This window comes from Panthera uncia, assembly GCF_023721935.1.
Source record: "Panthera uncia isolate 11264 chromosome B3 unlocalized genomic scaffold, Puncia_PCG_1.0 HiC_scaffold_2, whole genome shotgun sequence".
Lineage (NCBI taxonomy): Eukaryota > Metazoa > Chordata > Mammalia > Carnivora > Felidae > Panthera > Panthera uncia.
In genome coordinates this window covers 2,705,629-2,732,942 of record NW_026057583.1, presented here as the reverse complement: position 1 = coordinate 2,732,942, position 27,314 = coordinate 2,705,629, and the positions used below count along the sequence as shown (strand labels likewise).

Genomic DNA, 27,314 nt, shown 5'->3' with positions numbered 1-27,314 from the left:
CCTCCCTTGGGGACTGGGTCCTCCCTGCACCCCAGGGCGTCCCTCCTACCCCACAGCTGCGCAGGGCACTCCCACCGCAGACCCGAGCAGATTGATGGGCTTTTCACGGGCGTCCCCTTCCTGTGCTCCCTCGTGCAGGCTGAGGAGGGTGAAGGAGCCTCGAGAGAAGCAGAAGCATTAAGGTGAATTCCAGGTACGAGACCACGTGGCCAGAGGTGACCTGGGGGCCCAGGAGGAGTACACGCACGAGGCGTGTCTTCCCGGGAGACTAGTCTTGCTGGGCTGCCCCACGTACAGCACAGAATGAGGTTCCCATGTTGGTGGAAAATGAAGGAAGCAGGCTGTGGGCTTGATCGTGTTTGACAATGTGATTGCTCCCACTGACTCTCGCGCTGGGTGTCCCGGGGGCACAGCCGGCCACTTGTCTCACTGGTTATAGATGGACTCAGCAGTATGGCCCGGAGGTGGGTCAGACCAGCTACCATTATGGCAGCATAATGGGTAACATGGAAGTCAATGATAGCTTTCCTTCCCATTTCTTCCTCTCTTCTGAATCTGGAAAGTTCTTTTTTTTTTTTTTTCCTTTTTGAGAGAGAGCGCGTACCCACGCACAAGCGGGGTAGGGGCAGAGGGAGAGGAAGACACAGAATCCGAAGCAGGCTCCAGGCTCTGAGCTGTCAGCACAGAGCCCGATGTGGGTCTCGAACCCACAATCCATGAGATCATGACCTGAGCCGAAGTCCGACGGTTAACCAACTGAGCCACCCAGGCGCCCCAAACATTTTCTTTTTTTTTTTTTTTTTGGGTTTGTTTGTTTGTTTGTTTTGAGAGGGAAGCAGAGACAGCGGGAGTTTGGGAGGGGTAGGGAGAGAGGGAGGGAGGGAGGGAGAGAGAATCCCAAGCAGGCTCCATCCACACTGTCAGCACAGAACCTGATGAGAAGGGCTCAAACTTACAAGACCGTGAGATCGTGACCTGAGCTGAAACCAAGAGTTGGAGGCTTAACCCACTGAGCCATCCACGTGCCCTGCGAGCATTTTCATTCATTGTATTCGTGGTGGTGATCTGTGATCACTGACTCCAAGTCACTGAAAGCTCAGATTATTGTTCGCATTTTTAGCAATAAAGCATTTTTTAATTAACGTGTGTACTTTTGGGGGACTCCTGGGTGGCTCAGTCGGTTGAGCATCCTACTTCGGCTCAGGTCATGATCTCACTACAGTTTGTGGGTTCGAGCCCCGCGTGGGGCTCTGCGCTGACAGCTCAGAGCCTGGAGCCTGCTTCGGATTCTGTGTCTCCCTCCCTCTCTGCCCCTCCCCCGCTCCTGCTCTGACTCTTTCTCAAAGGTAAATAAACGTTAAAAGAATTTTAAAAAATGACATACTATTTGTAAGCATAATGCTATTGCACACCTAACAGACTACAGCACGGTAGAAACATAACTTTTTTTTTTTTTTTAATTTTTTTTTTAACCTTTATTTATTTTTGAGACAGAGAGAGACAGAGCATGAATGGGGGAGGGTCAGAGAGAGAGGGAGACACAGAATCTGAAACAGGCTCCAGGCTCTGAGCCATCAGCACAGAGCCTGACGCGGGGCTTGAACTCACAAACCGCGAGATCGTGACCTGAGCCGAAGTCGGACGCTTAACCGAGTGAGCCACCCAGGCGCCCCGAAACATAACTTTTATATGCATTCAGGAAACTGAAAACCTCGCTTACCACACTTGATTGTGACATTTACTTTATCGCCGTGGTCTGGAACCGAACCCAAAATATCTCTGAGGTGTGCCTACAAATACTCCAAAGAATGAATCTACTAGCGGTTTTCCTTATGAAGGAAATGTTTATTCTCCAGGGCCAACCCAGAACGCTTTTCTTTCATCTGCTAAAGCAGGGAAGAGAGGACACTGAACAGGTACTCTAGTAATAGAAGTGTCATTGCTGTGCGTGTGTGAACATGCCTACTGGGTTTTCTAGTGAGGCATCAGCTCACGCATAAACCTTGCCTGCTTGGCACAACAACCTCTAGAAGTTAATACAGAGAGAACGACCGTTTATTGCCTCTGTCAGCTCACGGAGGCCTGGGGCTAGGCTCTCTCCTTGATTTCACAGGACGAGAAAATGAGCCGGTGAGGAGCAGGGTCTAGCGATAAAACTCAGGTTGTCCGACTCAAAAACCTGTATTCGGAATTTCTACACAACGTTTCTCCTTCTGTGCGTGACGACCTCCCTTCTTACCCCGTCTGTGGACTAGGGACGCCCCCCGCCGCACTCTTGGCTCCCTTCCCATCCACGTGGTAACTCTCCTGGGGTACCAAAGCCCATGTGAGTTCGGACACGTTATCAAGCATTTTTCAGATAACCAAATTTGATACAGTTGGTCAAGAGCTCTACCTGCTGTCACCGGACGCTGTCGGCGATGGGGGGGGGGGGGGGAGGGGAGTGGGAAGTGCGGCCTAAACCAGGGGCGAGTATAAAGGAATGCTTCTGGGGCCTCGGAGGTTGGCTGGGGTCTGGCACAGCTCCGCTTGGGACTGATATGGTGGAATCAGAGCAGGCCTAGGGCTGGTGTGTGCCTGGGCTGCTCGATCAGCGTGGATCCCATGATCCCAGAAAGCCAACCCTGGTCACCTCTCAATTACCAGGATGCTGGGAAGGGCAAAGCCATCACCAGACCCATTCGGAAACCTGATTCATTCCAGATCTTTCTGCTCCTTTACAGCAAACCTGTACCTTGAGGTCAGCCTCCCCAAAACCCTCTTGATAGAGGACAGAGGCTGAGCAGAGTAGAGGACACACTTCTGAAGCTCACCCCAAACAGGCTCTTCCAGAGTCAGGCTGGAATAACATAGGTGAAGTCCCCTGGTAGTTCTTTAGAATGTAACAGATCCTAAGGCACTTTTTCATACAGTCTTCTATCTAATTCCCTTTTTACAGATGGGAAAACTGAGGCTCGACAAAGTCACGTTTATCGAATGACATGTTCAAGGTCATACAATTAGTAAGTGCTTAAAAGGAATGTAATGTACGTATTACTTAGAAAACAATGATTAACTGGCTTTAAGAGCTAAATCTGTCTCCTGCTTGGGGATTCATTCAGCTTCTCAAATCTGTGGACTCAAAAAGTTGTTTTTTTCTTTTTAATTCTCAACCATTCTATGAATATCGCTCTGTTCCGTTTTCTCGCCTCGCCTTCTGGGACTCTGGTTACGTGTCCACTAGACCTCCTGAGTGCATCCAACATGGTTTACATTCTTACCAGCCTTCCACCCCCTGATTTTTGGTTCTGTTTCAATCTTGATATTTTCTGTCAATCGGTCTTCCGGTTCCCTAATCCTGGCTATTGATGTATCCAATCAGTAAACCTACTCACTGAACTGTTAATTTTAGACTTTGCATTTTTTAGTTCTGGAATGTCCGTTTGATTCCTAAAAACAAAATTCAGGGGTGGCTCAGCTGGTTAAGCATCCGACTCTTGATCTTGGCTCGGGTCGTGAGCTCACGGTTCATGAGATCAAGCCCCAGGCCGGGCTCTGCGGTGACAGTGCAGAGTCAGCTTGGGATTTTCTCTCTCCCTCTCTCTCTCTCTGCCCCTCCCCCCTCAAAATAAATATATTAACTTAAAAACTCCTGAGTCCCTGGAGATATCCTTTTTCATCTACATTGTCCATTTTCCCATTTCCTTGAATATATAGAAAAAATTTTTTTAATATATTTTATTTATTTTTGAGAGAGAGCGAGCGCGCACACACACAAGTGGGGGAGGGGCAGAGAGAGAGGGAGACACAGAATCCAAAGTAGCTCCAGGCTCCGAGCCGTCAGCACAGAGCCCGTTGCGGGACTCGAACCCACCAACCGTGAGATCATCACCTGAGCCGAAGTCGGACGCTCAACCGGCAGAGCCACCCAGGCGCCCTGTGTTTTGCTTCTCGATATAAACGGCAGCCCCATGCGAGGCTGCATGTTTCTGCAGCAGAGTGTGTCACCTGAGACACGTGGTGAATTGCAGCCCTGCGAACTTCCCATGGCGTCTGCACTTGCACTTTTGCGTAAGGTGTATAAACTCTGGCAGGCAGTCGTTCCTCTGATGGCCACGAGCAGAACCTGGGTAAGATGCTTAAAGGCATCAGAGAACTGTAGAAACACTATGGACGTGAGGGACTAATATTCCGGAGAGGAGAGGACCACTGGAGAGGTCAGTGGCAGGTGGCAGCTCTTTCTGTGTCGGGAGCATTTGCCAGGCCTGGCCGGGGCTGCTGGGGGGAGGGAGGAAGGAAGCGCACAGAACGGGGAACAGAGCACAGGGCCCGGGGTGGCAGCCTCGGAGGCCGGCGGGCTTCAGGCCCACGGCTGGCCTCCCCACAAGACAGTGGCTGAACGGCAAGTCTCTGCGGGTCTGGAGGTAGGCTGGACGTTTCCAAAAGGCCGAGTAAAACTTCCCTCGTGTTTACGGTGCTAAGAAGTGGAAGCCTGCCAAGGGGTCTGGAGAAGAACCGCGAAGGCAGGAAAGCTCCAGAGGGAGCGGGGACTGGCCCTGGCATCTACATCCCCCCCTCCCCCGGGGCACTAAAGGGTGTGGGGAGGAGCTGGAGCCTCAAAGTCCGTGTTTGGCCCCTGGGGAAAAGACAGACCAGCAGAGATGCGGGAGCCTGCGTGACAGAACTGGGGACGAGCGGCCCCAGACGGCACGGCCCGTTTCCCCTTCAAGGTTTGCCAGATTTGAAGGTTAAAATCTGGAAGGCTACGGAACGAAGCTGAAGACCTCAGACAGAACGGGATAATCTCCCAAAGCCTTTCGGGGAAGAGGATATAAAGACGTGCCAGGCTCACAGCTGAGAGCCGTGGAGGGCCTGCCCTAAAAACAGAAGTGAAGCAGAGGGGGACTGAGCCTGACCAGAGCTGAAAACATTTGCAATATTGCAAGAATCATCAAAATGTGACACTGAAGTGAGCAGACACTGTTGGAAAAATGGTGCCGATCGACTTGCTTGACGCAGGGTAACCACAAACCTCCAGTTGGTAAACAACGCAATTATCCGTGTGAACCCCAGCAGAACGAGGTGCGCCCCTACTCAGCCTGCCAGCATTCCTGCTCAGATCATCAAAAGCTATTTGATGAGGAAGTCAGCAGCGAGTTTTGTCACTCCTGCCTGTTAACAAACGTCCAAGAATCCCTTATTTCCAGGGACCTTTTTCTTGATTGTTTCTTAGAGCCTCAGGGCTTCGAAGGATTTCTGCCAGAGTGAGCCTTAGTTGCTGTTTCCTAACACTTCTCAGTTGTTCCTTGATTGTTTATTTACATGTCTCCACCCTCTTCCTGACTTCCTGCAACTAGAAGTTGAGGAATCTTGACTCATTCATCTCGTATTCGGTTAACAGAATGCCTGACAAGTAAATGCTCAGTATACGAATGTATGAACGTAGCGTGTGCTGTGTTTATCATTCCAGGTTCGTTCTCTCCCCTTCCTACCCTGCTGTGGCCTCCCAGAGGCTGATCTGCAGTCCACAGCATGGGTCCCCGGGGGCCTCCAGCTTCTGGTTGGGTCTGGCCAGTGGCAGGCGATCAAGGGGAGAAGCGAGGGTATTTGTGCCCCCGGCTCCCCTCTGGTGGGAAGCCATGCACATCCTGGGATGTCTCTCAACAAAAGGTCACCTCTCTCCTCCAGGCAGCCAGCTCTACGTGACTCTGGCCTTCCTCAGTCTGTAGCCTCTTCCTCCCTGATCCTTTGAGCCCGAGAAGGGGGCGACATCTAACACCAGGTCCCCGTACCACCCCCTACAGCCTCCCTCCACCCAGCTCATGCCTGTATCGTTACTTCCTTTGTAAATTAACCCTCTGCAAATTACCCCCATTAAGTATACCTTTACCTTCTTGTTGGGAAACAGCAAGCCCCAATCACTTAGGGAGATTTTAAGTTGTTGGAGCTGGACGCTGGGGCTCCGGGTGCTTAAAAAGGGGCACAGCGCTGGTCGTCAGAGTGTGTGGTGTGGCTGGCCACGAAGGGCCGTTGGATGCGTGGCAGCTTTGAGGAAATAAACAGCAGTTTTGGAAACTATTCTCCACTCAGGGCAGACTTCTCTCCCACTAACTTGTACGATCTTATTTTAGACCGACGGTCTGTTTTTAAGTCTCTGAAATTACCCCTTATCATGGTTGTGTATCTGACTCAGCACGGAACGTGCCAGGAGAGGAAGAACTCGGGACCAAAAAGAACAGAGTGGGGACGCGTACGTTAGGCACCAGCCGTGCCAGATGAAGACTTTGTAAGGAGTTCCGTTGGTGTCGAATTCTGTGTTTCACTTCCTGCTCTCCTGGGTTTTCTCCTGCAGGTGATTATAAACAGCACCATCACACCCAACATGACCTTCACCAAGACGTCGCAGAAGTTTGGGCAGTGGGCGGACAGCAGAGCCAACACGGTGTTCGGCCTGGGGTTCTCCTCGGAGCAGCAGCTGACAAAGGTAACGAGGTCCCCTCGTCCGGACACTGTCACCCAGTCCCTGGGTGCTGAGGGCCTGAGTGGCCCCGCTGGTGAGCAGGATTCCTCTTCAGCCTTTGATTTCACCCTGGCTGGCCCCGCAGGGCTGCCCAACCAGATGGATGACCTTTTAGAAATCCCAGGTCCCTGGAAATGAAGCTGTTGTTGGGGAAGGAAACTCACAGGACACCTGCTCCCGCAGAGCCTGAGATCCCAGCCCCAGTGCACGGCTCTGCAGGCGGTTCCTTCCCCGTGTGTCACCCCGGGCCTTGTGCCCAGAGTGCGTGCGCCTGGCGGCCACCAGCATCAATGACCCCCTGGTTGGAGCCCTTAAGGAGAGGGAGGTCCTGCTGACTGCTCACTAGCAAACAGTTCCTCATCTGGAGGCCCTGTGCCCCTTAAAGCGTCACACCGCGTTTTGTCTCAGGGTTTCTGGGGAAAGGATTCGTAGCTTAGGTTTGATTCTCCAAGGGGCCCAGGACACACTCTGTGGACAGTCAGAGAGTGTTGAGGAGCACATCGTGACCGACCACAGGCTTGGAGAGCCCCAGGGTCTGCGGGAACAAGCTGACCACTTCTGAGAGGCTCACCCGCTGATGGATGTGTGAGCAAGTGGGCTTCCCTGGAGGATGGGGAAGGAGCCCTGTGTGCGTGTTCAGAACGCATTGCTTGAAAGCGAGACTGGCTAGTTTACATGACAGGAACTTACCGGAAGGTCAGAGGGCCTCAGGGAACCCCAGGGGAGAGTTGAAAGGGAAGGGCTGGAGCCAGGCTGGCTTCAGGAGGCTAGGCTCTGGGAGTTGTTTCTCTCTAGACCATTGCCGTGAGCTTATTCATTGGGCTGTGGCTCGGCCGACCCTGTGCGAGGCGCTGAGCACGTGGAGCTGTGGTCCGTCCGTCCGTCCCCAGAGGCATTTACAAAATTCCAGGTTCGGGGGACTTGACAGGGCCACTTGGTATGGACTGGGATGCTTGGATTTCCTGAGTACACGGGGGACAGCTTTCAGAGGAGGTTCAGACGAGCCAGGAAGCCGCCCTGCAGGGGCCCACGGATTTGTACCTCTTCTCTGTTCAACGTGTGTGCGTGTGCTGTGGACACACGCACACCTCGGCACACGCACGTGCACACTCAGGCACACACGCGTGTGCACACTTAGGCACATGCACACGTGCATACTTAGGCACACGCATGTGCACGCTTAGGCACACATACACGTGCACACTTAGGCCCACACACGCATCTCTAAGGAGGCCTGCAGCCCACAGACCCAGCCATCCTACCTCCAGCCAGACATGCGACCCCGATGGAGGCCATCCCACCCCCTCTGTATCCCCAGGTCCTTACATGGACGCCACTCCCTAAGAAGCCCAAGAGACCCAAAATGACCTGGTGGCACTTTGAACATCTCTTTTTTGCCACCTGCTCACAGGAGCATTCTTTCCTGGGTCCCAACACGTCCAGCTCACCAGGGCTGTGAAGCACAGGGAAAATCCTTGAGTCTAGGTCATCGGGTATCATCGTGGGAGGCGATGTCCCTTGGTCCCCGGACTCGCGTGCTGCGCCTCTGGGGAGAAGCACCACGTGCTCCCACCGGGAAAGCCTGGTGCTCCCGCAGGCAGCACAGCAGGTGGGAGGGCCCACAGTCCTAAGGTTATCGGACGCTGCTTCGTTTCGTCGGCGCAGAAGCGGGTTGGCTGGTTTCGGGCTGTGCTGTGTAGCACAGGAGACCTTCAGGAGGCCTCCGGACGGCGGGGCTGGCCTAGCCACGACAGACCATGGCATCTGTCAAGGGAGGAGGAGTGCTCCGGAGGAAGGGCCCCCGTGCGATCCGCTTTCCACCGAGCTGCTGGCCGGTGGCCTGAGGGTGCGGTGCAGATCTGGGGGCTCGGGGTGGATCCCTGTTGTTGGCAGTTGGCGCTCAGCAGGTCAGAGGGTGGGGCGGCCGTGGAGAGCAGGGGTGGGGGTCATCTAGGTCGCGAGGGGCCTCTCTCTCTGGTGCCCGGCGAGTGTGTTGGCAAGCCTTTTGGGCGAGCACCGGGCTGCCTGCAGGATCAGGGTGGGGCGTCTGGTTTTAAGGATTCTGTCTGGTGTGAAGCTGGGGACTTCGGAAGAGCATAGTCTGTTCAGGCTAGTACAGCAAAATGCCACGTGTTGGGGTGGCTTACAGGCAACAGAAGCTGACTTCTTGGAGCTCTGGAGGCCGGAGGTCTGAGATCGGGATGCCGGCACGGTCAGGTTCAGGGGTAGGTCCTCTTTCTGGTTGTATCCCGGCAACTTCTTACTGTGCTCTCACGTGGCCCAAAGAGAGCAAGAGAGCTCTATGGGGTCTCTTAATAACGTCTTATTTAGTGTTTTTATTTGAGAGAGAGAGAGAGAGAGAGAGCGCGCGCGCGCACGAGTGGGGGAGGGGCAGAGCGAGAGAGGGACACAGAATCATCGGAAGCAGGCTCCAGGCTCCAAGCTGTCAGCACAGAGCCCAACACGGGGCTCGAACCCACAAACCGCAAGATCATGACCTGACCTGAAGTCAGACGCTGGACCAACTGAGCCACCCCGGCACCCCAATCAGTGGGGTCTCTTATAAAGGTACTAGTCCCTTTTATGAGGGAGCCACCCTCATGACCTCATCACCTCTCAGTGGCCCCACCTCCTAATCCATCACATTGGGGGTTAGGACCTCAACGTAAGAATTTGAGGGGGGCACAGGCTTTCAGCCAGTTGCAGCCATTCATGCAGAATATGAATCTTCCAGACTTGGGTTCCCTCTGGGCTCACTGGGTTCCTCTGATGTAGCCGTTCCCAAATCTTTGGCACTAAGCTTCCCACTTTGTTTCTTCCAAGTCCCTACCCAGGCAGCGAGGCCCCTCACCATTTCCCCATGGTTCAGTGTAGACCCGACTCCAGGCGACCTGCCCCGTGCACACCGGACAAGGAAACACTCCAGCTTGTGCCCACAGGGAGGATTTTCCTTTTCCATCATCGTCCACGTCACGGGACCCGCACGGACAACCCCATGACAGCGTGTGCCGGGGGCTGGTCATGCGGCGTGCGGCTTTGGGGGTGGGCCGGGCTGGTAGAGGCCGGCCCAGACGTGAAACCACAGCCCACGAAGGGTTTCAAGCCACGAACGAAAATGGTCGGATCCGCACCGCAGGCAGATCTTTCCAGTGTTGAGGGAGACGGGGTTGTTCTGGTCCAGAACGGAGATGGCAAGGACCTGAGTGAGTGGACGTGGGAGGCAGGGGCTCTGGGACGAGGGCGGGCACATGGACGGATGGACAGAGCTGCCGTTTTCTGAAACAAGGAAGAAGAGGGGCTGTGGGGATCACAGAGGATGTTTGTGAATTGGAAGCAAGTGTGATCGTGGTTTGGTGAATGAATGATTCCAGAACTCCTGTCTGGGGTGGGCACCACGGCTGCCCGGAGGAGGCGGGGTGGGGGAGTTGGGAGCAGCCCCTGCCCTGCCCTCCATGCCCCCTTCCCACACCCGCTGGGGTCCTCAGACCCCTGGGGACGCAGCGATACGGGGAGGCTCCTGTGGGAGGCAGGGCGTCGGCGGGGCCGTGAGGCCGTGTGTCCCTGACCCCGGCCGAGGCTCCAGGCCTTCTGGAAGCCCAGGCAGAATCCCTCTCAGCTGCCTGGAACAACTTCTTCCATCTTTGGAGGAATCAAAGTTGCTAGGAAGGATAAACAGGAGAGAGTTTAACGGAAAGAATCGAAGGAAGGGAGAACTCAAAAATCAGAACAAGTTGTGAAAGTTCACTTCTTTGTCCGCCGAGACCTGGGGGGACCTCACGCCGTGCCTGCCTCCACGCTCGGCCACTTTGCATCCTTCCCAGGCAGAAGAAAACGTCCTGTCGTTAAGGAGGAGTGTCTGCTCTTCCCGAGTCACTTGGTCTCTTCCGGCAGCGGAGTCTCGGCTCTGTGACTGTGACCTGCCCTTGTCACAGAGGCTTATCAAAGAAGCCCTCGGATGTCTCCTTTGTTCAGAATGTTTCAAGCCAACTTTTCCCCTTCTCTGTGAAGGGAACGATTAACCACACACGGATAAATTACCATGAAGTGCGGCTGGAGGTCTCGACAAGTGGCAATTAGCTAGCAGAAAGGAACTTGGACCTGAGGGGACAGCTGTGGCCGAGTATTTCTGACTCCACAGAGCAACCACCCACGGTCCTGAGACAGGAATCTGTAATCAAACCCTATAACTAGGCTAGAAAAAGGAACAGCAGCGCGGCTATTTTCATTTCAGAACACTTTCTACGCACGTCTCTCTCTACCCCCCGGAAGGAAAATAGAAACCTTGGTCTCCGCTGTTCCCATTATAAGGACCACTTTACACCACAGTCCCAAAAGTCCTACAGGGACACTTTCTGCTCTTTAGACAGGCTTTCCAAAATAATAGCAGCTGTGTAGTCCCAGAGGTAAGCTGGGACTCGGCTGTCCACCCACCCGAGGGGACGTGATAGCGGCCTACTGAACGTTAAAAGGGATTTGCACATTCTGGTAAAAGGAGGAGCTTCGGAAAAGAGACAAAAAGGAAGGAAACCCAAATGTAAAAGTGAGCCACTTGCTAAAGTTTAGATTCTTTCTGGTATCTGACCTTAGATGTCACTGTTCTCTGAGTTTGGCTCTGAGTTTGGTGTCGTTTATCCGAGACAGAAGGAAGCACTTCCTGCCACGAAGGCGGTGACCCAGGGTGGGGTTGCTTGTGCCCTGCGATTGATTCGTCTGAACCCTGACACACACACACACACACACACACACACACACACACACACACAACATTTGCTCTTGACCCATTTTAATTATTTCATCTGTAATTCATGTTTGTATCCTTATGTTCACTTAAGTCTGTGTAGTTGTAAGAACATTGCTCTGTCTGCCACCTTTCTGATTTAAGGGCAGTTGTTTTAAAGTAGGAGATAGTAGTCATTCACTCTTTTGATGTTTTGGTGAGAATGCCCTTGGCTGCAAGTAACAGGGAACTAGTCACAAGGCTGAAACAAATAGAGTTCTTCTTTACACACAGAAGAGAAGTCCTAAGGCAGGCAGTTGCCAGCAGGATGCAGTGGCCCCACGATATTGGGTGTGAGAGCTCTGCATGTTTGTTCTTTCATTGGCATTTTCCTCATGGTGCTAAGATGGCTTCTCAAGCTCTATCCATCACATCTGCATTCATCGTAAGAGGGAAGGTAGAAGGTGGTGCTACAGGAACTTCCCTGTGAGGTCCTTTGGCAGACTTCTCCTTGGGTCCAACTGTCAGTCCCTGGGCCACCTTCCCACAGGGGAAAAAAAAAAAAGAAGAAGAAGTAGGTCACTATGGCCAGCTCAGAGTGGTTCTCATTCTCTCTCACCTTGGAAATTTCCTGCTCCAGTCAAATTTGAGATTTTGTTAAGCCAAGAGAAAACAAGAAATGGATTTTGAATGGAGCAAATAGTGTCTGTCACAGAGTCTTCACTGGCCAAGGCCAAAAAAACAAAAAAGCCACAAATAAGATGATAGTCTTTCATTTTCTAGCAGGATAATGATGAAAAAGATGATGATTTTAACTTTTAAAAAACTATTACTGCAAGTTTAAAAACTGCAGAAAATGATGAATCACCTGTGGGTGGCTCAGTCGGTTGAGCCTCCGACTTCGGCTCAGGTCATGATCTCATGGCTCATGAGTTTGAGCCCCGCATCGGGCTCTGTGCTGACAGCTTGGAGCCTGGAGCCTGCTTCGGATTCTGTGTCTCCCTCTCTCTCTCTGCCCCTCTTCCACTTGTGCTCTGTCTCCCTCTCTCTCAAAAATAAATAAACACTAAAAATTTGTTTTAATTTTAAGGGGCTCCTGGGTGGCTCAGTTGGTTAAGCATCCAACTTCGGCTCAGGTCATGATCTCACGGTTCGTGGGTTTGAGCGCCGCGTCGGGCTCTATGCTGACAGCTCAGAGCCTGGAGCCTGCTTCAGATTCTGGGTCTCCCTCTCTCTCTGCCCCTCCCCCATTCATGCTCTGTCTCTGTCTCTGTCTCTCTCTCTCAAAAATAAATAAAAAAACATTTAAAAAATTTTTAAAAACTGCAGAAAATTATCCTAACGAGTAAAGACGTGAGAATTTGGCATACATTTTAGAAAGCTTTATGCTTTGAATATCCTTTGATCCACTGGTTTCATTAACTGGCTTTTATTCTAAGGAAATAATTATAACTGAGTACAGAGATTGAGCTTTAAGAATTTGACTTGAAATATCACTTATAACAGCAAAAGCAAAAAACCAAGACACCAGCCAAATGTCCAACAGTAAGAAATTAGGTGAAATACATTCCAGTATATCCTTCAGGGCAAGATACTGCATAGCAATTCACATGCGGTAATAGAAAAGCATATAATTGCATGGGAATATTAATGTCCTGTTAATTTCAAAAGTGGCTATAAAACGAGGTGTACCATATCATTCTGTTTCAAAGATAAATGTGTGTAATGGATGCATACATAGAGATAGGAAAATATTGGAAGTTTACGTGCTGGTGGGACCATAGGTTTGAAGAATATTTTTTTCTAAACTGTACTTTCTACATTCAGAAGCTTGTGTTGTTTTTTTTTTTTTAATGTTTATCTTAGGGAGAGATCGAGCGTGAGCGGGGGAGGGGGAGAGAGGGAGACACAGAATCCCAAGCAGGCTCCAGCCTCTGAGCTGTCAGCGCAGAGCCCGACACGGGGCGCGAACTCATGAACCGTGAGATCATGAGTTGAGCCGAAGTTGGATGCTCAACCGACTGAGCCACCCAGGCGCCCTGCGTGTTCTTTTTTATAGTAAGGGGAAATGTTAGAACACTTAAGCCTTGGAGATAAGATTTTTCACCGGTGGACAATCCCCTGGCTCCTTGGTTGCTTCTAAGTTTCCATTATTGTAGATAATGCTAGGATTAACATCTTTGTATTGAAGCCTTTTTTTTTTTTTTTTTTTCACGTTCTCAATTATTTTCATAGAATAGTTTCCCTGAAGTGATATCACTTAGGTCAAGGGGTATGAACGCTGTTTTCACTGATGATCTGGAAATGTCTTGCCCGCCCTGGGTATTGTAACTGTATTTACTGTTTGCTAATTTAGCAAGCAAAGAATAGTACCTCATTATTTTGATTGGCATTTCCAGTGGGACTGAACAATTGTTTTTATCAATTGCTTGCTTACTGTGTTTTATATTTGTGCATTTTGCTGTTTATCTACTGGGGTTTTCACGTTTTCCTTTTCAGTGTGTACGAACTTCCTCTACTAAAGATAATGGCCCCTTCTCTGTGGTACCAGCCTAGCAACGGATATTCCCCCCCAGGCATTTGTTTCCCTTCTGATTTAGTTTTTCTTCCCCTTTTCTGCTGCAAAGCTTTCACCTGTTTTTTTAGACAAATCTGTCTCTTGTGTGATTCTCTTTTATTTCTTCCAAGTTGAGAACATTACCTTCTTACCCCTCAAGTGGAAGTTTGGTGAACGTTCAATTCTGTTTGCATCCAGATTTTTAAAAAATATCCCGACCCCGTTACCTCACTGATCATGTATCATGCCACTTGTTTGTAGTAAAGGTTTAAATTCATTTCCCCTGTTTACTAATGTTGTGTCACTCCATCCATGTGGGGTAACCTTCCCTATCAGTGTATCGATTCCTTGTTTGTCACAAGATGATGTTTATATAAGAGGTAGGGCCTGTTTCCATCACGCGGCTACTGATAACGCATCTTTTAAGATGATTATTTGTTAAATTTTTTTAAATTTAATGTTTATTTATTTTGAGAGAGAGAGAGACATACACACACAGAGTGTGAGCAGGGGAGGGGCAGACAGAGAGGGAGACACAGAATCTGAAGCAGGCTCCAGGCTCTGAGCTGTCAGTCAGCACAGAACCCGATATGGGGCTCAAACCCACGAGCCGCAAGATCATGACCTGAGCCGAAGTCAGACGCCTAACCGACTGAGCCACCCAGGCACCCCCCCGACAATGATTATTTGTTCCAAATTGATCCTATAGGGCTTATCCTACTTGGTTGCATTTTAGGCTTACTTTGTGAAATTTCCTTTTTTATTCTCACCCATTTGAATGTAAAACAAAATCCTCCAAAAACTCAGAGTTTCTCTGAGGACAGAAACCAAATCTTAGGTATTTCAGTGTCCCCGGCACAGTCCCAAGTACATAGAGATCACCACTTCCTAGTTCTGAATGAATGAATTCACCCTGTTTTGGCACTCTTTTACTAACGTTCATGGTTTCAAGGCTCTCACTTTTATTTTACTTGAAGAAACTAGTCAGATCGAGGCCAGATATGCCACAGTTCCCTGTTTGAACCGCTGTCACATGCCCAGCAAAGCCCTGTCCTTTTTCTCCAGTGATCCATGGGGGTAGTGTTATTGCCCACATTTTATAGATGAGGAAACCGAGGTTCAGAGTGGCTCATTTCCCTGCATTTGAAAGGCTGATGAGGGTCGGAACTGAGCAGCTCACCCAAGCTAGCAGTTAAGCAGGTAAGTCTTAGGACACTGTAGTGTCCAGTGCTGGTGTCAGATGGCCTGTGTTCAGTCTCAGGGTGACCTTGGCGGTTACGAAACCCATGTGTCCCCATGTGGATACTGAGCACCTAAGGGTCGCTGGGAGTGCACGGCCAGACGAGACATTCCAGCTGCTCTCCTCTTATCCCTGTGAAGCCAAGAATAGGTGTCCTTCTTTTTCTTTTTCTGAGATGTTCTAGGCTGTTATTTTTTTTTTTTTTAATTTTTAATGTTTATTTACTTTTGAGAGAGAGAGAGAGTACAAGTGGGGGAGGGGCAGAGAGAGAAGGAGACACAGAATCTGAAGCAGGTTCCAGGCTCTGAGCTGTTAGCACAGAGCCCAAGAAGGGGCTCCAACTCATGAACCTCGAGATCATGACCTGAGCTGAAGTTAGACGCTCAACTGACTGAGCCCCCCCCCCAGGCGCCCCTGGCTGTTGTTATTTATAACGGCACCCTCATCCCGCAGTCCCTTTGAGGTTGTGTGTTTTGGTGTATGTGTTCGTGCCCTCCCTTTTATAACTGAGAAGGAGAGCCGCCCATCAGTGTAGCAGAGGAGAGCTGTAAAATCGGGACTGGCCAGGGGCTCCCCACTCCATATCTGACATTCTGTCCCTCAAGCCTCGTCTTTGCCTTAAAGGTCCCCATGGCCTGTTTTGAGTTGAAGCTTGTAGAAGTAATTTTTTAAAGGCTTTTTTTTTTTTAATGTTTATTTATTTTTGAGAGAGAGACAGTGTGTGGGCAGGGGAGGGGCAGAGAAAGAGGGAGACACAGGATCCGAAGCAGGCTCCAGGCTCTGAGCTGTCAGCACGGAGCCCGACGCGGGGCTCGAACTCACGGACCGCGAGATCATGACCTGAGCCGAAGTCGGACGCTTAACCGACTGAGCCACCCAGGCGCCCCAGTAATTTTCGTTTAAAGAGGGAGTGTGTACAACCGTGTTTTACATCTTAAGGTAATGGAGCTTCTCTCTGCAAGTGGAAAACCTAATCAGTTAAGTATTCAGCAACTGCTTTGGGCAAGACTCTTGGCATTCTTGTTGGCACAGGAAGGTAACTGGGTGTGTGGAAGACAGATCTGCGTCCAGGTTCAGGTTTATCATAACTAGCCGTGTGACCCCGGGCTTTAACCAGCCTCCCTAAGGCTGCATTTTCTCATCGGGACACTGTAGAGCTATCCCATCCTACAGAATGGTGGGGAGGAACCAAAAGAGAGAATGTGTGTTAAGAAGCCATTACACTCCTTCACATATAGATGTGGTTGTGCTCAGGGCCCAGGGGAAGTGGGGGGTAAGTACGCCTGCCCAAGGCAGCGACTGTGGGACCACTGAGGGGCCGCCATGATGGGTGTCAGGGGACAAAGAAAGAAGCCGCCACTGGAATGGAAGGTTTGCGCCTTAGGCTGAGAGTCTCCAAGAGCAGAGCTAAGGTCTTCACCAGTTAGGGATGTTAGAGACAGAGCGAATGGAGGCCCCAAACTCGTCCAGAAGTGACTTGTTCTGTCAAAGCCTGGAAGAACTTTATATACTGACTTGGTTGCCACTGACTTCTGTTACTCAGCCCTTGGCCTCCTGGGAGACAGCGGTTTCTGGTAGCTGCACCAGATATCTGAGTATATCTGAGTATATGAGTATATCTGAGTATCTGAGTATATGAGTATATCTGAGTATATGAGTATATCTGAATATCTGAGTATATGAGGATATCTGAGTATATGAGTATATCTGAATATCTGAGTATATGAGTATATCTGAGTATATGAGGATATCTGAGTATATGAGTATATCTGAATGAGTATATGAGTATATCTGAGTATATGAGTATATCTGAATATCTGAGTATATGAGTATATCTGAGTATATGAGGATATCTGAGTATATGAGGATATCTGAGTATCTGAGTATATCTGAGTATATGAGTATATCTGAGTATACGAGTATATCTGAATATCTGAGTATATGAGGATATCTGAGTATATGAGGATATCTGAATATCTGAGTATATGAGGATATCTGAGTATATGAGTATATCTGAATATCTGAGTATATGAGGATATCTGAGTATATGAGGATATCTGAGTGTATGAGGATATCTGAATGGGTATATGAGTATATCTGAGTATATGAGTATATCTGAATATCTGAGTATATGAGTATATCTGAGTATATGAGGATATCTGAGTATCTAAGTATATATGAGTATATGAGTATATTTGAGTATATGAGTATTTCTGAGTATATGAGGATACATGCTTCAGCGCCCAGCTTCCTGCAGGGCCCAGCTCACACACGGTGGCGGGGGGGGGGAGGGGTACCTCTTCACCGAAGGGCTGAGTGCTGCTTGGACCATGTGTTTTTGACTGAATGAGCATGACGCTGGCTAATGACATTTCCAGTCTAGTTTAAAAACAGCTTCCCGTGAGACAAGGGGCAGAGACAAGACAGAGACAAGAAAGGATCCGTGAGAAAGAGTGCCCATTTGGTTTGGTAGCCTGGCAGAACATCGGCCTGCTTGTAGGGAGAGAGGCGTCCCCCTCCTTACTGAGTGCGGCACGGGCGAGACCCGGCAGGGCTGTCTGTTGGGAACAGTTTTCTTCACATCACATTTGACTTTTAATGGATACTGGACAAAAGCACTTAAAATGATGCGTTTCGAAAATAGAATCTTTGAGGGGTGCCTGGGTGGCTCGGTCCCTTAGGCGTCCGACTTCATTCAGCTCAGGTCATGATCTCCTGGTTCGTGAGTTCGAGCCCCACGTTGGGCTCTGTGCTGACAGCTCAGAGCCTGGAGCCTGCTTCGGAGTCTGTGTCTCCCTCACTCTCTGCCCCTCCCCCACTCATGCTCACTCGCTCTCAAAAATAAATAACTGCTAAAAAAATTAAAAAATTGAATCTTTTAACGTCTTAATAGGACTGAAAGGTCTTTATGGTGCCTACACAAAATCTCTTCTGGGATAACGCTTATATTCTGAGGGATGCCCCACCTAGTTGGGTAAGCGTAGGAGGCGGCCAGATGGGGCAGGATGCCCCCAGACACTCACTGCAGTTCCTCGCAGAGTATCCGCTCATTGGGTCTAGCAGAAGAGAGCTGTGCCTTTCTCAGGCTCCACTAGCACCTTGGACGTGATTTGTTTTTCAAGTGGCCAGAGGGCGTGTGAGTCTGGAACCCAGAGTTCATTCATTCACTGAACAAACTGATTTGTGCCTGCTCTCTGCAGGTGCTGGGTCGGTGCTAAGAGAAAGGCACGGACCCTACCATCAAGGAGTTCTGGCATGATGTTTTGACTTTAAGAGTCCCCTAAGAGGAAGCAGGGAGGGGAGGGCTTTGTCTCAGGCTGGACCTCACATGTTTTTTTTTTTTTTTTTCTTTTTTTAATGTTTATTTTTGAGAGACAGAGCACGAGCGGGGGAGGGGCAGAGAGAGAGAGGGAGACACAGAATCCAAAGCAGGCTCCAGGCTCTGAGGTGTCAGCACAGAGCCCGACTCGGGGCTCAAACTCACAAACCGTAAGATCATGCATGACCTGAGCCGAAGTCGGATGGATGCTTAACCAGCTGAGCCACCCAGGCGCCCCTGGACCTCACATGTTTTAAACAAGTAATGTGATTTTCCTCTGATTGCTCTGGGATGGTTAAACATGAAGCCCTGTGGCTGGGCTTTATTTATGGTCCTGCGGGAGCAACATCGGCCAGCACAGAAGGGCTGTCCTTTCCTGCTTCAGCCAGGGTGCTTTGTTCACAGTGTCTGTCATCTGGCAAGGTTTTCCCAAGTGGCCCACTGCTGCCTGCGTTGTAAACATGCTCCCAGAGTAGCCTGTGCTCCGAAATTAACGTGTTCTCAGCAAAAGCCTCCTCCCAGCCTTGCAACTTGCTAGCTCTTTGTGTTTTGCAGCAAGCACGTTTAGCTCTCTCTTGCTTTGTAATGCCAGCTTTATCACAGAACGTTCTCTGCTTGAACAATGTATTTGCTAATTAAAATCAGTTGCCTTGTCAGTGACTATAAGCCAGTGATTGATTTGATTGCTCTGGCATTGTAAGAAATTTATTATGAAAATATTAAAACATATTTTAAAAGTAGAGAGCATAGGATAAAAAACACCATATACACGTCACCAGACTTAACCCTTGTTTTGCCACATTTCTTCATCGATTTAAAAAAAAAATTTTTTTAATGTTTATTTTTGAGAGAGAGACAGACAGAGACAGAGTGTGAACAGGGGAGGAGCAGAGAGAGGGAGACACAGAATCTGAAGCGGGCTCCAGGCTCCGAGCCATTAGCACAGAGCCCAACGCGGGGCTTGAACCCACGGACTGCGAGATCGTGACCTGAGCTGAATTTGGACGCTTAACCGACTGAGCCAGCCAGGCGCCCCCTTCATCTATATTATTGTTGCTGAAGTACGTTGCAGACATCCAGACATTTTAGGATTTATCTCTAAAAAAAATAATGACATCTTCCTTCATAACCATGACATCACGGGCATTTCTAGTAAAATGAGTAATTCCTTGATGTCATTTAAATCCAGTCTCTGTTCCCGTTTCTTCATTTGCCTCCCTGTAAGTCTTCCACGGATGCACCATGTTGACTTTTGCTGTTTTTTGCATTTTGCTGTTTTACGTCTTAAAGTTTTAAAGTCTAGACCGGTTCGTTCTCCCCAACTCACTGGATCTTCTTCTTCGTTTCCATCATATCGTACAAGTTCTTGGACCTTTCAGGTCTTTTGATAGAGGTGAAGTTTTTCATGGACTCCTTCTGTGGTACAGCTACATTTTATTTTCTTGCATTTGTATTAGTTACTTTTAACTGGAGGTGTTTGTTTTTAATACTTTAGTATTAACGTTTATTTTTGAGAGAGCAGAGCGTGCGTGAGCCTGAGCAGGGGAGGGGCAGAGAGGAAGATATAGAATTGGAAGCAGGCTCCAGGCTCTGAGCTGTCAACACGGAGCCCGACGCGGGGCTTGAACCCACAGACCGCGAGATCGTGACCTGAGCCAAAGTCATATATAGCCCGACGCGGGGCTTGAACCCACAGACCGCAAGATCATGACCTGAGCCAAAGTCATATATAGCCCGACGCGGGGCTTGAACCCACAGACCGCAAGATCATGACCTGAGCCAAAGTCATATATAGCCCGACACGGGGCTTGAACCCACAGACCGCAAGATCATGACCTGAGCCAAAGTCATATATGCTTAACCAACTGAGCCACCCAAGTGTCCCAATACTTCAGTATTAAACTGGCCTCAGCAGCTTAGAAAATGATTCCGATCTGACCTAGGCCGGGAGTTTACTGGAAGAGGCGTTCCTTGTATCATTTCTTTTTAGTCTTGAATAAAATTATTCTTCTGGATTTATACAGATTTTATTGACTTGAAATGAGTGCAAAGTCCCGAAGGTGGGTCCTGGAGACCAGCTGTGTGTAAGGTTGAGAACAACCTCAGTAACTCCTGTTCACGTTCAGTTTGCAGAGAAATTCCAGGAGGTGAAAGAAGCCGCCAGACTAGCCAGAGACAAGTCCCAGGAGAAAACAGAGACTTCGAGCAATCATTCCCAAGTAAGTGATTTGTCCACAAAATAAATCTGAGTGTGATCAGTAATTGAGCTTCTTTGTTCCTTGTCACTCGTGACGAGAAGTAGGGACTTCCAGCATTAGGGGCGTCGTGAAGGCTTTTTCCAGTCTTAGCCTGCTCGCCTGAGGTGTTTCTCTGAGAGTCTTGAATTTTCCAGGTGTGCTGATGTATTTTTGACGGAAAGCACTAGATGAGGTTAGAATTACCGCATGCCTCTGGCCCCTAAGAGGCATTCTTTGTCATTGTGTTTAAATACCAGAGGCAAAGCAGTGTGTTTCCCTTCAGTGCTGGGGGGCGAGTCTGCGTGAACGATGTGCAGTGACAATACCGGTGGGTACCTCGTGCCCACAAGAGAGAAAACTTGGCTGATGGCAGAGAACCCTTGTCTTTGCTTCTCTGTTTTAACAAAGTCAGATGGGAGATGATATTCCAACGGCTCTGGTTTAGCAAAGGAGATACGGCTTTGCCAGAAATTGAGTAGTCTGTCTACTTAAAAGTGTGACGATTGGGGCGCCGGGGTGCCTCAGTCGGTTGAGCGTCTGACTTCGGCTCAGGTCATGCTCTCGCGGTTCGTGGGTTCGAGCCCCATGTTGTGCTCTGGGCTGACAGCTCAGAGCCTGGAGCCTGCTTCGGATTCTGGGTCTCCCTCTCTCTCTGCCCCTCCCCCCACAATAAATAAAAACATTTAAAAAATGTCTAGTTCCTGAGGTCTAGTTTGGTGTATATAATGGTGGGTGAAAGCCTTGATCTCGTGGTAAGGTTATGTGCACAGAGACGGGGAGAGGGAGACGTCAGGGGCAGGATTCGGGGTTCGGAACAAGCACGATGCAACAGCCAACACAGCCTGGAGTCTGCCTGGCTGGGAGCAAGGTGCCCTGTGAGAGGAATTGGAGCTGCACTTGGTGATCCTGCAAAAGACCTGGAATTCTTGACTCGCAGTTTATTATTTGTTGTCTACTTATTGTTGGGTTGTTGTGGTAGACATTGGAGGTGTTCCCTGACTGTTTCTCTGGAATTGATGTGAGGGTTGTACTCACACGGGGAGGAAGTCAGGGAGCCACAGACGGTCGGTGGATTGGCGAGGGAACAGCTGCAGGGGTGAGGAGGAAGGGAGGGATGTTGAGGACAGCCTGTAGGAAGAGAACCAGGGGACTGGGCATCTTGAGCTGTCAAGACTGACATTCTAGACTTGACCGTCAGCCTTGAAGAAGTGATAGCTGAAGGCTTGGCCTTTCCAAGAAGCCGTGGGGAGAGGAGGGCAAAGCTGGAGCCTTGTTAAGTTTGCCCAGCTATGGGAAGGGGCCCAGCGAGGAAGACAGAGGAGAAATCTCCACGTTACTGACCCGAGGCAGGCGCGTGCTGAGTGAGTCTGTGCTGTAGAGCGGAGGGCCCCGGGTTTGGCCACCGCGGTGACTGACCCTCAGGACCGGGATTTCCCAGCGCCGGTCCTGGCTCATCGTATGAAAGATGCCCCGTGTGAATTTATGGAAATGAATGCGTATTAGACTTCAGGTGGGCAAGAACTTTCCTGACTCTTTCTGAATAATCTTTAATGTAATCTGAGTGATCCTGTTAATTTCATATACTGATTACCATAAGTAACCACTGAGCACCTATGAAATTGGACCCCTGAAATGAAATTGGACCCCACAAATGGTCCACAATCTAGCGTTTCTAATATACAATCTTTTTCTGGATACCACATATTATAGCTATACCTTTAAACTTTAATATCAGAATTTCTTTATATAAGTGTTTTATTTTAATCTTTGTTCCCCCCCCCCCCACAAAAGGTATTTTAAACCTTAAATCATGTATACCCATCAGATGCTATTTTATGTGTATGTGTATGTATTAATTACCTATCAGGGTTGTTTTTTTTTTTTTTTTTACCTCTAAGGTTTAGTTTTTATTTATCCTTCTTGATGTGTCCCCAGATGTAGAGACCACTGTACATTTTTTCTTTTCATTTTTATTAGAAGTCATACAGTTGCTTGCTTTCCTGAATCTCCTGGGGAATGAACACTTTGGCCCAGTATTCCAAATATTTGAAGATTTTAAACATTTAATAGGGGCTTCATCCTGACCGTGAAAGCAATATGTATTTATTGTAAAAATCAAAACATTGCCATTCTCTAAAGAATAGAGTCCGCACCACACAAAGATACGTGTTAAATATCTAGTATATATTTATATTGTTCTTTTTAACCTTTTTTACTTTATGTTTCGTGATCGTTCCCCTGTGTTTTCAAATATCCCTTTTCAAAACTATCTTAATGGCTAGACAACATTCTAGTATTTGTCTGTATCACACCTTACTCCATTAACCTCTACTTTGGGACACCTACGTGGTTTCTGATTTTTCATGAATACAAATGACACTGTGATGAACGTCCTTGCACATCTTTGTGCGTTTGATCATTTCTGCAAGATAAATTCTTGGACTGGAAGTACTGGGTTAAAAGGCAGGGACATTTTAAAAGGTTTTGATAAATACTGCAGACTTAGCCCACAGAAGTGGATGCTTCTCACTACCCCCAGCAGTGACTGAGAGCGAGTTTTCCTCCCACACCCTCACCAGCAAAGCTTTGTTGACTTGACAGAAGAAAAATATATTCTCTTGGCCTTTTCTCATTTTGTATTTCTTTACCAGTGAGATTAAATATTTTTTGTGTTTATTGATTCTATGCATTTCTTCTTCTGTAAGTGTCAATTATGTATTTTTTCCTTTTTTTTTTTTTTAAGTTTATTTATTTATTTTGAGAGAGAGAGAGAGCATGAGCAGGGGAGGGGCAGAGGGGAAGGGGGAGAGAGTCCCAAGCAGGTATGATCTGCTGAGAGCGACGAGCCAGATGCGGGGCTCCAACTCACAAACTGTGAGATCATGACGTGAGCCGAAATCCAGAGTTGGACGCTCGACTGAGCCATCCAGGCCCCCCTTTTTTTCCTTTTTTAAAAAACATAAAAGTGTCAATCTTTTAGCGTAGATTTCTAGGAATTTTATTTTTTTAACGTGGACGTTTTTGAACCTGTTCACAGCTTGGCAGAATTGTAAAACGAACCTCCATGGGATGCATAGGTCAGCTTTAACGATTAAGAATTTATGACCTGTTGTTTCATCCGTCCCCCAACCCCGGACCCTACTCTCCCCCTAAATTTTAAAGCAAATCCCAGAGATCATTTCATCCGTATATATGTCAGTACGTGGCTCTAGAAGACAAGGCCTCAGAGTTTTCCAGCACAAGAAAAGTATTAACATCTTGTTTTTCATATATGCAAATGTTCAGCAGCAGATATGTTCCCACGTTTCTTGTGTGCATTTTAATTTTGTTTATGGCACCTTTTTTTTTTTTTTTAAGAGAGAGAGCAGAAATTTAAAGTCAGATGTACACATCATTCCCTTTCGGGTTCCTGCCTTTGCCTTTATGCTTATTGGAGGCTAAATAAGGTCTTATCCTAGACCAGATGAGATGTCACCCACGGTTGATAGGACTTGTTACCCAGAGCAGCTCAGAATATTCATATTCATAATAATGCTGACAGCAGTGGAGGCCACAGCCACATCTGAGTCCTGTATGTTTAATGAGTGTTGGTCTCTCTGTGGCCCCAGGGGGTTTTAAGTTCCAGCTTCTAATACTTTCTCCTCATTCCCTCTTTCTTGTTCCTTGTTGTGAATCCCTCCCCCTGTTTTCGTCTGTGGCTTCTGTGTTAAATAAGGGAGCCCCGGTGTCCAGGCTTGTTAGGTTTATGTGTAAAGTTGAGTAAGTGATCCTGAGTCAGGGCCCTGGGTGGACTCTTTTTCTCTGTAAAGTGCACAGACTTTCTGAGCTTCAAGGAGACTCCTCTGGGCCTTTTCCTTTGTTTTTTTTTTTTTTTTTTTTTAGTGTTTATTTATTTCAAGAGAGAAAGAGTGCAAATGGGGGAGGGGTAGACAGAAAGAGGGAGAGAGAGAGGGAGAGAATCTCAAGTAGGCTCTGCGCTGTCAGCACAGAGCCCGACGCAGGGCTTGAACTCACAAAGCCACAAGATCATGACCTGAGCCGAAATCAAGAGTCGGATGCTCAGCTCGACCCACTGAGCCGCTCAGGCGCCCCTTCCTTTGTTCTTGATATCTTTCCACGTGCTAGTCTTTGCCGCATCCCGGTCCGATGACTTGCTTCTCCCCCGCTCACTAACACGCTTTCTCGTTATGCCCGATTTGCTGCTACTGTGAACAGTAATGTGTGAAGGGAATTCACTTTGGCCAGGAATCTGGGTGTGAAAGCCCGTCTTCTACTCAGGCATCCAGCGTCAACGGGACGGACGATGAAAAGGCCTCTCACGTGGGTCCTGCTGACACGCACCTGAAGTCTGAGAACGACAAGCTGAAGATTGCTTTGACGCAGAGGTAAGGGTGTTTGAAATCCAGACGCTATTTTCTCCCGGCTCAGTGCCTCCCTGCAGCCTTTCCTGCTGGGCAGGGCTTCCTGAGGAGACGGGGTCCTGCTCAGAGTGTCTGGTCTTGTCTCCGGGCCAAAGGAAGGCCAGCTGGCTCTGTGGCTGTTCTCCGTCTGGCTGACCAGACTGGTGTCAGTTCATGTGTGTGAGTGTGCAAGTGTGTGTGTGTGTGTGTGTGTGTGTGTGTGTGTGTGTGTGTCTGCTTACGGTGAGAGCACAGAGAACGTGAAAAAGGTGTGTGTGAGTATGACAGAGTTGTGTGCCTGTGCTTGTATGTGTTTTTTTTCGTGGTTTTTTTTTTTTTTTTTTTACATTTTTTTAATGTTTACTTAGTTTTAAGAGAAAGAGACAGGGCGTGAGTGGGGGAGACAGAGAGGGAGACACAGAATCCAAAGTAGGCTCCAGGCTCCGAGCTGTCAGCACAGAGCCCGACTCGGGGTTTGAACCTACAAGGCATGAGATAATGACCTAAGCAAAAGTCGGATGCTCAACCAACTGAGCCACCCAGGCTCCCCTCTTTAATTTTTTTTTTTAACGTTTGTTTATTTTTGAGAGAGACAGAGCGAGTGGGGGAGGACAGAGGGAGAGGGAGACACAGAATTTGAAGCAGGTTCCAGGCTCTGAGCTGTCAGCACAGAGCCCAGTGCGAGACTAGAACTCACAAAACTTGAGATCATGACCTTAGCTGAAGTCTGACACTCAACCGAATGAGCCACCCAGATGCCCCCGTTTTGTTTTCTAAGCACCCAAGTTTATCATTTACTTGTATATAAGATTGCATCTTGAACATTCAAGAAAAACCTGTGAAAATCTAACAAACTATGAAAAACTATGAAAAATAATACAACATCTCACAAAAATCAATAGCTTCTCTATATACAAACATCACATAGAAAATATGTATTTGAAGAAGAGATTTCCTTTAACAATAGGAGCTAGAACCATAAATTACACGAGCCAGAATCATAAAATACAGAAAAGTTCAGAAAATACAGTATCTCTGTAAAGAAAGCTTTAAAATGATTTTGAGGACTATAAATGAATAATTAAAAAATATTTTTTCTGTTGGAAAGTAGTAGGAAGCCTTGATGTTTTAAAAAGAATCAATTTCCAGGGTGCCTGGGTGTGGCTCAGTCGGTTGAGCATCCGACTTCAGCTCAGGTCATGATCTCACAGCTCGTGAGTTCGAGCCTCGCGTCAGGCTCTGTGCCGACAGCTCAGAGCCTGGAGCCTGCTTCTGCTTCTGTGTCTCCCTCTTTCTCCGCCCCTAACTCACTTGCATTCTGTCTCTGTCTCTCTCAAAAATAGATAGATACATACATACATACATACATACATAGAAAGAATCAATTTCCCCTAAACTGATGTATAAATTATTTAACACGATCCCCATAATAATATCAACATGACTTTAATTTGTAATGACTACACAGGCTATGTGTATGTTTTTGTATCTTGAGATGGCCCTTTTCCGGAAGGCTGGGCTGATCTGACCCTGTGAGCATATTCAGAGCTGCTGTCCTTGGGAATCATCCCGTTCTCCCGGCGGGGGGTTTGGCCAGCTTCCCCCAACCTTCCTGTGGCTGAGAAGGTGCTCTCCTCAGACTTGCCCCCATTAAAAAGCTGGGTCCTATGAACTCCGTTTTACAGATGAGGAAACTTAGTCCCAGGTGGTAAAAAGTGAGTCCTTGCCTGAGGTCCCACGGCTAGTAAATTTTTCCATCATACCACCTGCTTTTCACTCTTTTGTGGTTTTTTTTTTTTTTTTTTTTAAACTTTTTTTTTTTTTTTTTGGGACAGAGGGAGACAGAGCATGAACGGGGGAGGGGCAGAGAGAGAGGGAGACACAGAATCGGAAACAGGCTCCAGGCTCCGAGCCATCAGCCCAGAGCCCGACGCGGGGCTCGAACTCACGGGACCGCGAGATCGTGACCTGGCTGAAGTCGGACGCTTAACCGACTGCGCCACCCAGGCGCCCCCACTCTTTTGTGGTTTTAACACAGCGCTGCCTGGATGAAAACGTTTCACCCCTAAAAATAAATGTTTTTAAATCCCCACTTAATGAACAAGTGAATTATAGGAAGAGAGCATGAAACCATTTCTCTAAATCAGCTTACATTCTTGATCATTACCTCTGAAATTAATCAGATTATATTTTACCTTTTTTTTTTTTTTTTTTTGCTATGGTGTTTGAAAGCTTATCTTTTCCAGTGAAGTTCCTAGATCCTTGAGACTGGGATGAAAGGTGACACAGATTATGGAGATACAGTCCTATTTACTTACTGGAAAAAAAAAAAAAAACAACAACCC

The 27,314-nt window shown here is 48.4% G+C and overlaps 1 protein-coding gene across 2 annotated transcripts in view; it reads left to right on the top strand.

Moving 5' to 3' along the window:
• HOMER2 (homer scaffold protein 2) overlaps positions 1–27,314 on the top strand; it is a 69,669-nt gene that overhangs the window by 37,428 nt on the left and 4,927 nt on the right. Inside the window, exons 3-5 of one of the 2 annotated variants that reach the window (XM_049614310.1) lie at positions 6,332–6,463; positions 20,459–20,551; positions 24,815–24,954. In XM_049614310.1, coding sequence (XP_049470267.1) covers positions 6,362–6,463; positions 20,459–20,551; positions 24,815–24,954 — 335 coding nt within the window. In that variant the 5' untranslated portion in view covers positions 6,332–6,361. The remainder of the gene's footprint in view (positions 1–6,331; positions 6,464–20,458; positions 20,552–24,814; positions 24,955–27,314) is intronic. The other variant, XM_049614311.1, reaches the window with a different exon arrangement.